The 12,308-nt window shown below is 54.1% G+C and overlaps 1 protein-coding gene across 10 annotated transcripts in view; it reads right to left on the bottom strand.

Annotated features, from left to right (window-relative positions):
- Window positions 1-298: 298 nt before the first annotated feature.
- The window catches only part of PDE4A (phosphodiesterase 4A), a 64,122-nt gene continuing 52,112 nt past the window's right edge, over window positions 299-12,308 (bottom strand). For all 10 annotated transcript variants that reach the window (XM_063801163.1, XM_016934988.4, XM_063801166.1 and 7 more), the window contains 8 exons: window positions 12,027-12,250; window positions 10,629-10,727; window positions 10,368-10,532; window positions 9,025-9,124; window positions 8,542-8,696; window positions 8,223-8,345; window positions 6,250-6,432; window positions 299-3,035 (listed from right to left, as the gene is read on the bottom strand). In XM_063801163.1, the coding sequence (XP_063657233.1) occupies window positions 2,301-3,035; window positions 6,250-6,432; window positions 8,223-8,345; window positions 8,542-8,696; window positions 9,025-9,124; window positions 10,368-10,532; window positions 10,629-10,727; window positions 12,027-12,250 (1,784 nt within the window). In that variant the 3' untranslated portion in view covers window positions 299-2,300. The remainder of the gene's footprint in view (window positions 3,036-6,249; window positions 6,433-8,222; window positions 8,346-8,541; window positions 8,697-9,024; window positions 9,125-10,367; window positions 10,533-10,628; window positions 10,728-12,026; window positions 12,251-12,308) is intronic.

Here is a 12,308-nt window from a genome sequence, read left to right as displayed (position 1 = left end):
GGGAGGCGGAGGTTGCAGTGAGCCGAGATGGCGCCATTGCACTCCATCCTGGGCAACAAGAGGGAAGCTCCATCTCAAAAACAAAACAAAACAAAACAAAACAAACCCTGCATGGCTTGAATTTCCATTTTATAACCTGACTCAGGCTGGGGAATGTCTCTGTCCAAGCTCTACTTCACAATTCCGTCTGCTGGGGAACAAGTAGGGACAGAAACTCCCTCCCCAACCCAAGCAGACGGTGCAGCGGGGAGACACCTCAACAAACAACATGGGGAATGAAGCCACATCAGCCAGGAAAATCGGTGAAAGCCTCGGTTTAATTGGAGACAAGATCGAAGGATTATTGATCAACGGACCGAATGACTGATCGTCAAAGTGGACAATACACAAGCAGCTTACAGAGGTCCTGTGCCCACCCTGGGGAGAGGAGCCCTGCTTGGGGGTGGGTCTGTCTCTCCAGTCACCCCCTGGCTCCTGGAGAAGGGGGAGGGGACAGGCTCTGCCCAGCCCCAACCCCTAGGATGACACGACTTCCCATAAAACAACAGCGGTGAGTCCACCCTTTTCCCAGGACTATGGTACAGTTTGTATAATACAGCAGGAACAGAGACTCTCCCAACGGGAGACCTCCTTCCCTACCTTCCCGACTGGGTCAGCCAGGGAAGGGCAAGTTTTTATTTTCCCTTTTCGCCTCCGTAGAATAATTTACAAACCAACCTTACAGTATGTACAAAAAAGAAAGAAAGAAAAGAAAAAAAGGTAAAGAATGAACAAAAAGAAAGAAAAGGCCCACTCCGATCGCCGGCTGGGACAAAAACGACTTTCGGTACAAAACATGAACCCTGTACAGACAGCATCAAGGGAGTGTGAGTGCGGGGTTACCTCCCCCTGGGGTGGACAGAGGGATGGAAGGCTAGGGAGGAACTGGGGGCTACAGTACCGTGTGCTCAGAATTGGGTAGGGGGCAGGCGATGAATGAGGTCGGTCCAGCTGCAGAACCAGGCCGAGGGCGAGGGGAGGAGGGAGAGAGGGGGCTTTCCTTCCAAACAGTCCCCCATGGCTTGGAGAAAAATGGTCTTGCATCTGTCTGCCGTATTGCTCAGGGACTAGCTGGGGGAGAGGGAGAGGCTCGGCAAGGTACGGATGGAGGAGAAATTATTTTGGTGCCAGGGTGGAAGGGTTGCCCAGGAATGAGAATGAGGGTATACACCATTATTGCTTCCTCCTAGGGCAAAAGGTAGGGGGGCTGTGATCAGAGTGTGGAAGGTGGGGTCCGGAGGACCCTGGAAACGGGGGTGCGGCCAGGATGGGGGTTCTGGGCGCCTGGCCCTGCCTCATCCAAGGTGCAGGCGGCCACTGCAACCCCCTTGCCTGCGGCCGTGGGAATTATTAAGGCAGAAACAAGAGGAGAAGCAGCTAGAAGTGGGGCGGGGGGCAGGGGGTGAGTGGATCAGAGCCACCGCCCCAAAAAACTGAGAAAATTCAAAGTGAACCCAAAGTGGAAGGGAAAGGGGATGGAGAGTGGAGGAGGTCTAGGGCCCTCCTCAAATCCCAGGCCCGAGGCTGGCGGTGTGAACGCTCCCTTCCATACCACCCCCGTATCCTAAAGTGAACAGCTCCCCCAGCTCCCTGACTTTCTAGTCAGTATCGCCAGGAGTATCGCCGGGATTGTGCAAAATCAAGCGGAAGACTTTTTTAGAGGGGAGAGGAGGCAGCAAACCAGAGGGGGGCTGGAGCTGGGACCTCCCACAGGGACTGCCCCCCACCCTGGCCCCAGCCCCGCCTAGAATGGCTATTCCTGACCACGTTCTAGAAATCCTCTAAATTCAGAAGAAAAGCCCAGAAGGAGGCCCCACACCTGCTTGGGCCCAGGTAGAGACTCCCCAGGCAGCTGGAAGACTGAGCCTGGAACTTGGGGGGCAGTGGGGGAAGGTGAGGGGAGGGGTTTGGAAGTGGAAAGCGGGAACCAGGAACAGGAGCATCTACAGTTGCTGTGTTTCTTTCTTTTTTTTTTTTTCTTTTTTTGTTCTTTTTCTAAAAATGTTACAATTAAAATTCAAAAAAATAAAATCCCTTCCGGGACCTCAGCCCCTCATTCCCCAGCCCCCACCTCCAAAAAAAGGCCCCGTGGGTGGGGGCAGGGGGAAAGGGGAAAAAAAGAAAAGAGAAAAAAAAAAACCCACTTTTCGTTTTCTTTTTTCTCAGGAGGGACAAGAGTCTTTGAGGCAGAGGAGGAGGTGGTCGGGGGAGCAGGGGAGTGAGGGGAGGAGTGGAGGGGAACAGGGACAGAGGTCTGGGGATCAGGTAGGGTCTCCACCTGACCCCCCGCCACCAGGAGCTGGGAGTGCGGATGTGTCCTCCCCAAATGTCCCTGCGCAGGCACTGCAAGCCCTCTTGGCAGCCTGGTGCTCTCGTTGGGCCTCCACCTCGGCCGCCGTGGAGGGGAGGCCCGGGAGGCCCGGGGCATGCTCTGAAACTGACAGGGTCCTCCAAGCAGGGAGAAGGGGGCTTTGAAGAGCCAGGGCAGAGGGGCTGCTGTGGCTTACAGCAACCACGAATTCCTCCTGGGACGAGAACTCATCCTGAGCCACAGGTGCACTGCCTGTGGACTGTGCCTGCTGTGTCAAATACACTTCCTCCAGCTCGGCCTCCAGGGATGCTTCCTGTGCCATAACTTCCAATGACTCCTGGGCCGGGGATGCCTCCCAGGCTATGGTTGCATCCAGAGCTTCCTCGGCTCCTGACAATCCCTGCGCAGTCAATGCCTCTTGGGCTGTGCACGGTATCTGGGCCATTGATATTTCTTCCTCCTCTTCCTCCTCCAGCGTCAGCTCAAACTGGAACTTGTCAGGCGGGGGTGGGTGGCCTGGCCCCCTTGACTCCTCCTCGGGTGGCGGAGATGGGCTCTGCCGGATGGCGCTGTAGTACCAGTCCCGGTTGTCCTCCAAAGTGTCCAAGATCTCCTGGGCATCTGGGTGGACAAGGTCCGCCCAGGTCTCCCACAATGGGTGCACAATGTAGTCAATAAAACCCACCTGGTGGAGGGGAAGAAAGTATAAATGGGCGGCCTATGGGGTGGATGATACCACCACATTATGGGAGCTAATGAAATGAAAAACATGCTTATGGGCCGGGCATGGTGGCTCATGTCTATAATCCCAGCACTTTGGGAGGCTGAGGCAGTCGGACCATTTGAGGTCAGGAGTTCGAGACCAGCCTGGCCAGCATGGTGAAACCGCATCTCTACCAAAAATACAAAAATTAGCTGGTTGTGGTGGTGCATGCCTGTAGTTCAGCTACTTGGGAGGCTGAGATAGAATCGCTTGAACCTGGGAGGCGGAGATTGCAATGAGCTGCGATCGCACCACTGCACTCCAGCCTGGGTGACAGAGCAAGACTCCGTCTCAAAAACAAAAACAAAAAAATGTATACATTGATGCAGTTTACACACACACACACACACTTTTTTTTTTTTTTTTGAGACGGAGTCTTGCTCTGTCACCCAGGCTGGAGTGCAGTGGTGTGATCATAGCTCATTGCAGCCTTGAACTCCCGGGCTCAAGCGATCCTCCCACCTCAGTCTCCCCAGTAGCTGGGACTAAAGGCGCACATTACCACACTCAGTTAATTACTGTATTTTTTGTAGAGACCAGGTCTCATCACATTGCCTTGGCTGGTCTCAAACTCCTGAGCTCAAGCGATCTGCCTATCTTGGCCTCGTAAAGTGTTGGGATTAGAGGTGACAGCCACTGTGCCCAACCCTGTATGTATTTTTCTGTTTCTCTTTTCTTTCTTTTTTTGTTTGAAGACACAGTCTCACTCTGTCACCCAGGCTGCAGTGCAAGGGTACGATCTTGGCTCACTGCAACCTCTGTCTCCTGGGTTCAAGCGATTCTCCTGCCTCAGCCTCCAAAGTAGCTGGGACTACAAACGTGTGCCACCATGACTGGCTTGTTTTTGTAGAGATGGGGTTTCACCATGTTGACAAGGTTGGTCTCGAGCTCTTGACCTCAGGTGATCCACCCACCTCAGCCTCCCAAAGTGCTGGGATTACAGGCGTGAGCCACTGCACCTGGCCTATTTTTTAAAAAGCTAAATGCAATTCCAGCTACTCGGGAGGCTGAGGCAGGGAGAATTGCTTGAACCTGGGAGGTGGAAGTTGCAGTGAGCCGAGATTGTGCCATTGCACTCCAGCCTAGGCATCAGAGCGAGACTCCGTCTCAGGAAAAAAAAAAAAAGTAGGCCGGATGCAGTGGCTCACGCCTGTAATCCCGGCACTTTGGGAGGCTGAGGTGGGTGGATCACCTGATGTCTGGAGTTCAAGACCAGCCTGGCCAACATGGTGAAACCCTGTCTCTACTAAAAATACAAAAATTAGCAGGGCATGGTGGTGGGCACATGTAATCCCACCTACTCAGGAGGCTGAGGCAGGAGAATGGCTCGAACCCGGGAGGCAGAGGTTGCAGTGAGCCAAGATCGCGCCATTGCACTCCAGCCTGGGGAACAAGAGTGAGACTTCATCTCAAAAAAAAAAAAAAAAGCTAAAGCCACAAACTATTACTATGAAGTTGCCTATGAACATAACTACATTATAAAGTATATAAAATTAGTTTTCCATGGGGTGTGTGTGAGTGATTTTGCACACCTAGGGGACATTTGGCAATGTCTGGAGGCATTTTTGGTCTTTACAAATGAGCAGGGGGAGGCTGGGCGCGGTGGCTTATGCCTGTAATCCCAGCACTTTGGGAGGCCGAGTTGGGCGGATCACCTGAGGTCAGGAGTTCGAGACCAGCCTGACCAACATGGAGAAACACCATCTTTACTAAAAATACAAAATTAGCTGGGCGTGGTGGCGCATGCCTGTAATTCCAGCTTCTCGGGAGGCTGAGGCAGGAGAATCGCTTGAACCCGGGAGGTGGAGGTTGCAGTGAGCTGAGACTGCACCACTGTACTCCAGCCTGGGCGACAAGAGGGAAACTCTGTCTCAAAAAAAAAAAAAAAAAAATGAGCAGGGGGATACTTCTGGCATCTAGTGGGTAGAGACCAGGGATTCTGCTAAGAATCCTGTAATACCCACGGCAGCTCCTAGCACAAAAAATGATCACCCAAATGTCAACAGTGCTGAGGCCTAGAAACTCAGGTCTGGACGGGCAGAGACATCAAACTCAGATGGTTGGGTTTCACCTGGGAGGATATAAAGTGGGGAGGGGCCAGGCAGGGTGGCTCACCCCTGTAATCCCAGCACTTTGGGAGGCTGAGGGAGGCAGGTTGAGTGAGCCCAGGAGTTCGAGACCAGCCTGGGCAACATGACAAAACCCCATCTCCATGAAAAATACAAAAATTAGCCGAGTGTGGTGGTGCACGCCTATAGTCCCAGCCACTCTGGAGGCAGGGGTGGAGGATCATTTTAGCCCAGGAGGTGGAGGTTGCAGTGAGCCAAGATCACGCCCCTGCACTCCAGCCTGGGTGGCACAATGAGACCCTGTCTCAGAAAAAAAAGAAAAAGAAAAATGAAAACAAGGCCGGGTATGGTGACTCACCCCATATCCCAGCACTTTGGGAGGCCAAGGTTTGAGCCCAGGAGTTCAAGACAAGACTGGCAACATAGCAAATCCCTGTCTCGACAAAAAATTTAAAAAAATTAGCCAGGTGTGGTGGTGTGCACCTGTATTCTCAGCTACTCTGGAGGCTGAGGCAGGAGGATCGCTTGAGCCCAGGAATTCAAGGCTGCAGTGAGCTATGATCACACCACTGCATGCCACCCTGGGCAACAGTGCAAGACCTGGTCTCAAAATAAATAAATAAAACCTAAATAAAAGAAAAACAGGAGGCTGGGCGCAGTGGCTCACGCTTGTAATCCTGGCATTTTGGGAGGCCAAGGCGGGTAGATCACAAGGTCAGGAGTTCAAGACCAGCCTGGCCAACATGGTGAAACCCCATCTCTACTAAAAATACAAAAATTAGCCAGGCATGGTGGTGCACGCCTGTAATCCCAGATACTTGGGAGGCTGAGGCAGGAGAATCACTTGAACCTGAGAGGAGGAGGTTGCAGTGAGCCAAGATCGTGCCATTGTACTCCAGCCTGGGCAATAGAATGAGACTCCGTCTCAAAAACAAAACAAAACAAAAAACAGGACAACTTGGCATTGTGGAAAGGCAGGGGAGGAGCTCCTGGGCCTCAGAACTTCAGGCCAAGATGGGCTGGGGAGACCCACCCTGTCCCCGTCCATCAATGCCCCGAGCCTGTACCTGAGACTTCTCCACGGAGGCAGTGTGCTTGTCACACATGGGGCTGATTTCCATGCCACGCTCACGCTCTCGGTCACCCTGCTGGAAGAACTCGGCCATGATGCGGTCTGTCCACTGGCGGTACAGCTCCAGCGGCTTGGTGGGGTTGCTGAGGTCTGCACAGTGCACCATGTTCCGGAGGACCTGCATGGGGTTGGGGCACAGGGGAAACTTCAGAGGCTATGCCTCTGTCCCAGTCTGAGACCTCAGGCATTCCTTCTTTTTTAAGAAATGGGGGCCAGGCACTGTGGCTCACGCCTGTAATTCCAGTACTTTGGGATGCTGAGGCGGGTGGATCATGAGGTCAGGAGTTCAAGACCAGCCTGGCCAACATGGTGAAACCCTGTCTCTACTAAAAATACAAAAAAATTAGCCAGGCATGGTGGCGCATGCCTGTAATCCCAGCTATAGTGGGGCTGAGGCAGGAGAATTGCTTGAACCCAGGAGGCGGAGGTTGCAGTGAGCCGAGATCAAGCCACTGCCCTCCAGCCTGGGCGACAGAGTGAGACTCCATCTCAGAAAAAAAAAAAAAAAAAGAATGGGGCTGGGCGCGGTGGCTCACATCTGTAATCACAGCACTTTGGGAGGCCAAGGTGGGCAGATCACTTGAGGTCATGAGTTTGAGATCGGCCTGGCCAAGATGGCGAAACCCCATCTCTACTAAAAATACAAAAATTAGCCAGGTCTGGTGGTAGGCACCTGTAATCCCAGCTACGCTAGAGGCTGAGGCAGGAGAATTGCTGCAGCCCAGGAGGCGGAGTTTGCAGGGAACCAAGATCTGTGCCCTCTAGCCTGGGTGACAGAGAGACCCGATCTCAAAAAAAAAAAAAACCAAAAACAGAAAAGAAGAAAGAGAAAGAAGAAGGAAAGGACAGGACAGGACAGGACAGGACAGGAAAGGAAAGGAAAAGAGGATCTTGCAATGTTGCTCTGGCTGGTCTCAAAGTCCTGGCCTCAAACAGTCCTCCTGCCTCAGCCTCTGGAGTAGTTGAGATTATAGGCGTGAGCCACCACACCCAGCTTTCAGGCTTTCTTATCTCCCACCTGGGGAGGGAGGGAGTAGGGAGAGAAGGTGGGGAGAACAGAGAACAGAGGAGGTAACAGGGAGAGGTGTGTGGGAGATGGAGAAGATATGGGAGGAGTCGGAAGGGGGGTGAGGGAAGAGAAGATGGTTAGGGAGAGGGACAGGGGACCTGGAAGGGGTTGATGAGAAGAAAGGAGGAATTGGGGGAAATGGGAGGAAATGGTGGGAGAGATGGGAAGGAGAGATGGGATTGGAAAGTGAAGATGGAGAAGGGGACAGACAGAAAAAGAAAGAGGTCAGGTGTGGTGGCTCACACCAGCTATCCCAGCACTTTGGCAGGCCAAGACAGGAGGATAACTTCAGCTCAGGAGTTTGAGACCAGACTGGGTGACATAGTGAGACCCCAACTCTCCTTTAAACATACAAAGTAAATAAAAATAAATTTAAAAAAAGAGGGCTGGGCGCGGTGGCTCACGCCTGTAATCCCAGCACTTTGGGAGGCCAAGGCAGGGGGCGGGGGGGATCACCTGAGGTCGGGAGTTCGAGACCAGCCTGACAGACATGGAGAAACCCTGTCTCTACTAAAAGTACAAAATTAGCTGGGCATGGTGGCGCATGCCTGTGATCCCAGCTACTCAGCAGGCTGAGACAGGAGAATCGCTTGAACCCGGGAGGCGGGAGGCGGGAGGCGGAGGTTGAGGTGAGCCAAGATGGCGCCATTGCATTCCAGCCTGGGCAACAAGAGCAAGACTCCGTCTCAAAAACAAACAAACAAAAAAAAAGAAAGAAGGACACAGGAAGACGGGCCACTTGGGAGAAAGAGGCTGAGGAAGGGGCAGTTAGCTACCCAGACCTAAAGGTGTGGCTGGGGGAGTGTCCTCCCTCCTTAGAGGATGGGGCCTGGGGGCACCTGGATGCGGTCGGAGTAGTTATCCAGCAGGAGGACCCCTGAGCTGGTCACTTTCTTGGTCTCCACCATGGTCTTCAGGTCAGCCAGGAGGGTCATGTGCTTGGACATGTCCGTGGCCAGCACCTGCGGGCAAGGGGACGTCACTGGGGCCGCTGACACCCGCCCCCCAGACTGACCCGGGCCTCTGAAGTTTTCACCAGGTAGAAGCCGCCCGCTCTGTCCAGGTCGAGGGTTCCTCTGGGACTCAGACCCACTCCTCCCCAAAGCCCTCGACTCCTAGGCTTCCTTTCCCGCTCCGTCCCGCCCCAGCCCCGCCCACCATGTCGATGACCATCTTGCGTAGGCTCTGCCGCTGGCGCTTGCTGAGGTTCTGGAAGATGTCGCAGTTGTCCTCCTGCAGCAGCTTGAAGCCCACGGCCAGGTGGTGATTCTCGAGCACCGACTCATCGTTGTACATGAGCGCCAGCTCCGAATCTGCAGCCCAACCCGGAGGTCAGGGGAGGGCCCACGTGTGCAGCCCCAACCGCAGGAGGGCCAGCTCCGCCCCCAACTAGCTAACCCCTCCCCAGCCCGGCCAGCCTCGCCTCCAGCCCAGTCAGCTCTACCCCAGCCCGGCCATCCCCTTTCCAGCCCAGCCAGCCCCGCCCCCAGCCCCGCCTCCTGCCCGGCCATCCCCTTTCCAGCCCAGCCAGCCCCGCCCCCAGGCCAGCCAGCCCCTCCTCCAGCCTAGTTAGTTCCGCCCCCAGCCTGGCCAACACCGCCTCCAACTCAGCAAACCCCGCCCCTGGCGAGGGCCACTCACTGGTGTTGATGAGGAACTGGTTGGAGACCCCAGGGTGATCCACATCGTGGATGGCAGCCGCGAAGAGGGCGGCGAGAATCTCCAGGTCCGTGAACACTGCCTGGGAGCAGAGACACGGATGTTAGAATAACAGAGTTGAAGCCATGCATGGTGGTGAGCACCTGTTTGTCTCAGCTACTTAGGAGGCTGAGATGGGAGGATCACTTGAGCCTAGGACTTCAAGGCCAGAAGTTCGAGGCCATCCTGGGCAACATAGCAAGGCCCTGTCTCAAATTTAATTTTCTTTCTTTTTTTTTTTTTTTGAGACAGAGTTCCGCTCTTGTTGCCCAGGTTGGAATGCAGTGGCACGATCTTGGCTCACTGCAACTTCCCCATCCTGGGTTCAAGCAACTCTCCTGGTTCAGCCTCCCGAGTAGCTGGGATTACAGGCTCCCACCACCACGCCCGGCTAATTTTTAAAATATTTTTGGTAGAGACAGGGTTTCGCCATGTTGGCCATTTCTGACCTCAGGTGATTCACCTGCCTCGGCCTCCCAAAGTACTGGGATTACAAGTGTGAGCCACCGTGCCTAGCCCCCCCCCCTCATTTTCATTTTATTTTTTTTGAGATGAAGTCTCACTTTGTTGCCCAGGCTGGAGTGCAGTGGCGCAATCTTGGCTCACTGCAACCTCCACCTACTGGGTTCCAGCGATTCTCCTGCCTCAGCCTCTGGAGTAGCTGGGATTACAGGCGTGCCCCACCACGCCCAGCTAATTTTTGTATTTTTAGTAAAGACAGTGTTTCACCACGTTGGTCAGGCTGGTCTCAAACTCCCGACCTCAGGTGATCCACCCATCTTGGCCTCCCAAAGTGCTGGGATTACAGGTGTGAGCCACCGCACCTGGACTAAATGTTTTTTTTTTTAAGAAATAAGATTTTTGACCGGGCACAGTGGCTCACGCCTCTACTCCCAGCACTTTGGGAGGCCAAAGCGGGCGGATCACGAGGTTGGGAGTTTGAGACCAGCCTGTCCAACTTGGCGAAACGCCATCTCTACTAAAAATATTATAAAAACTTAGCCAGGCGTGGTGGTGGGCACCTGTAGTCCCAGCTACTCAGGAGGCTGAGGCAGGAGAATCACTTGAACCCGGGAGGCAGAGGTTGCAGTGAGCTGAGATCGTGCCACTGCACTCTAGCCTGGGTGGCAGAGCAAGACTCCGTCTCAAAAAGAAAAAAAAAAGAGAGAGAAATGGCATCAAAGAGAGATGGAGGTCAGAGACACAGGGTCAGAGAGACACACAGGAGGCTGAAGAGGCAGTCACAAAGAGAGACGGGGACGGTCACTCACAGGGCAGTCACTCACATCTAGTGCAGGCGTGGCCAGCAGTACGTGGGTGGACTGCAGCACGTCAGCTGCGTGCAGGCTGTTATGGTAGGCCACGTCAGCGTGGTAGTGATCCTCCAGCGTCAGCATGTATGTCACCATCGTGTCCACAGGGATGCGGAATTTCTTCAGCAGGTCCCGCTCCTGAGAGCAGGCAGGGGCAGGGTGGTGACCTCCACCGGCCTCCAGCGCCCCGCTATGAGCCCCTCACCCGGGCCCACTCCCGGCTGTCCCCATCACCTGGAATATCATGTACATGATGCAGGTGAGTGAGCGGCCTCCAGCGTAATCCGACACGCAAAAGATGTTCAGGCCCCACTTGTTCAGGTTCTCCAGTTCCTGGTGGAGACGGAGGCCAGAGGTCAGGAGCCTGTAAGGCTCAGGGCCCTGGAGAACATTTCCTAGGAGTTTGAAGCCTTGGTCTGAAGGAAGCACCATTATTGCTCACCCAGTGGGTGACAGGTTCAACAGCACAGAATGTACTGCCCTCGTCCTACTGGGCTGCAAAATAGCGAAAGCAATCACAGCCACTGTCTTTTGAGTACTTATGATCTGCCAAGTATTGCTCTAAGCACTTGATCTCATTTGGCAGGTGAAGGCACCAAGGCTCAGAGAGGCGATGTGACTTCTCCAAGATCATGCAGCTCATAAGTGGCAAAGCTAGGATAGGAACCCAGCACGACTGGCCCCCAGCACAGCTCAGCCTCTTAGCTAAGCTGTTCACGAGCCCCAGGGGAGAAAGGAAGAAGGGCTTATTTTCCATGTCTCTCCAGAATTCAGAAAAGGGCCAGCACATAGTAGCTGCTTAATAAACACCAGTTGGCCAGGTGCAGTGGCTCACGCCTGCAATCCCAGCACTTTGTGAGGCTAAGGCAGGTGGATCACTTGAGGCCAGGAGTTCGAGACCAGCCTGGTCAACATGGTGAAACCCCATTTCTACTAAAAATACAAAAATTAGCCAGGTGTGCTGGCACAGGCCTTTAGTCCCGGCTAGTCAGGAGGGTGAGGCAGGAGTATTGCTTGAACCCAGGAGGTGGAGGTTGCCTTGAGCCGAGATCACACTACTGCACTCCAACCTGGGCGACAGAGCGAGTCTCCATCTCAAAATAAATAAATAAATAAAAATAAATAACTAAAGGCCAGGTGACTGAATGGAAGATTCACTGGAGGAGGTGGCTCAAAGAGGGTTACAATAAGCCTCAGCTGAGTGAGCCACCAAAGATGGATCACTTCCACTGCTGCTGTCCCCTGGAAGAGCTAGGAGTGAAACCCCGGTCTGGACTGTTGGGGACACTATGGGGGCACAGTCTGGATTAGCGTCACTGGTGTGTACACCAATCCCTCTGCAGCTGGGAGTGTTGCCTGCTAAGGCTCACAGCTGCCTGCATTTCCAGAAGACTAGTCCCAACAGGAGCTACATGGAAGAGGTGATACGTCCAGCCCTGGGGACGGCCCCCAAGCAATGAATGATACAGAGGTACAAAGAGCCAGCATGCTTGCCTCAAGATGGGCTCAAACCCTCATCTCAAGCTCTGCTTCTGGGAAACCTGGCCTAAGACATAACCCAATGCCCAGACCCTTCTCAGGGTCCCAGGAGACCACCCCCTCCAGCCCTGCCCCTACTGAGCCCCCACCCACTTGGGCCAGGAGCTCTTCTTGATCGGTCTTCACCCCAAATCGGGGAATGTTAGAGTTGTTCAGGCTGTTACTATGCATCAACTTTTTCACCCCTGTGATTTGGGACATGGGCTGTAAGTGTGGTACAGGGGGCGGGGGCGGCTGGGAGGGTCTTGGTCGCGGCGCTTGCTGTTTTTCTCGTTCCTTCATCGTGGGTGATGGGATCTCCACTTCATTCTGTTTGTCTGCAGAAGATGGGGAGCGGGAACAAGTGTGAACACCCCTTTCACCCCTGGAGGCTCC

This window comes from Pan troglodytes, chromosome 20, assembly GCF_028858775.2.
Source record: "Pan troglodytes isolate AG18354 chromosome 20, NHGRI_mPanTro3-v2.0_pri, whole genome shotgun sequence".
NCBI classification, from domain to species: domain Eukaryota; kingdom Metazoa; phylum Chordata; class Mammalia; order Primates; family Hominidae; genus Pan; species Pan troglodytes.
The sequence above is the reverse complement of the archived record's forward strand: the minus strand, read 5'-3'. Positions and strand labels throughout refer to the sequence as shown.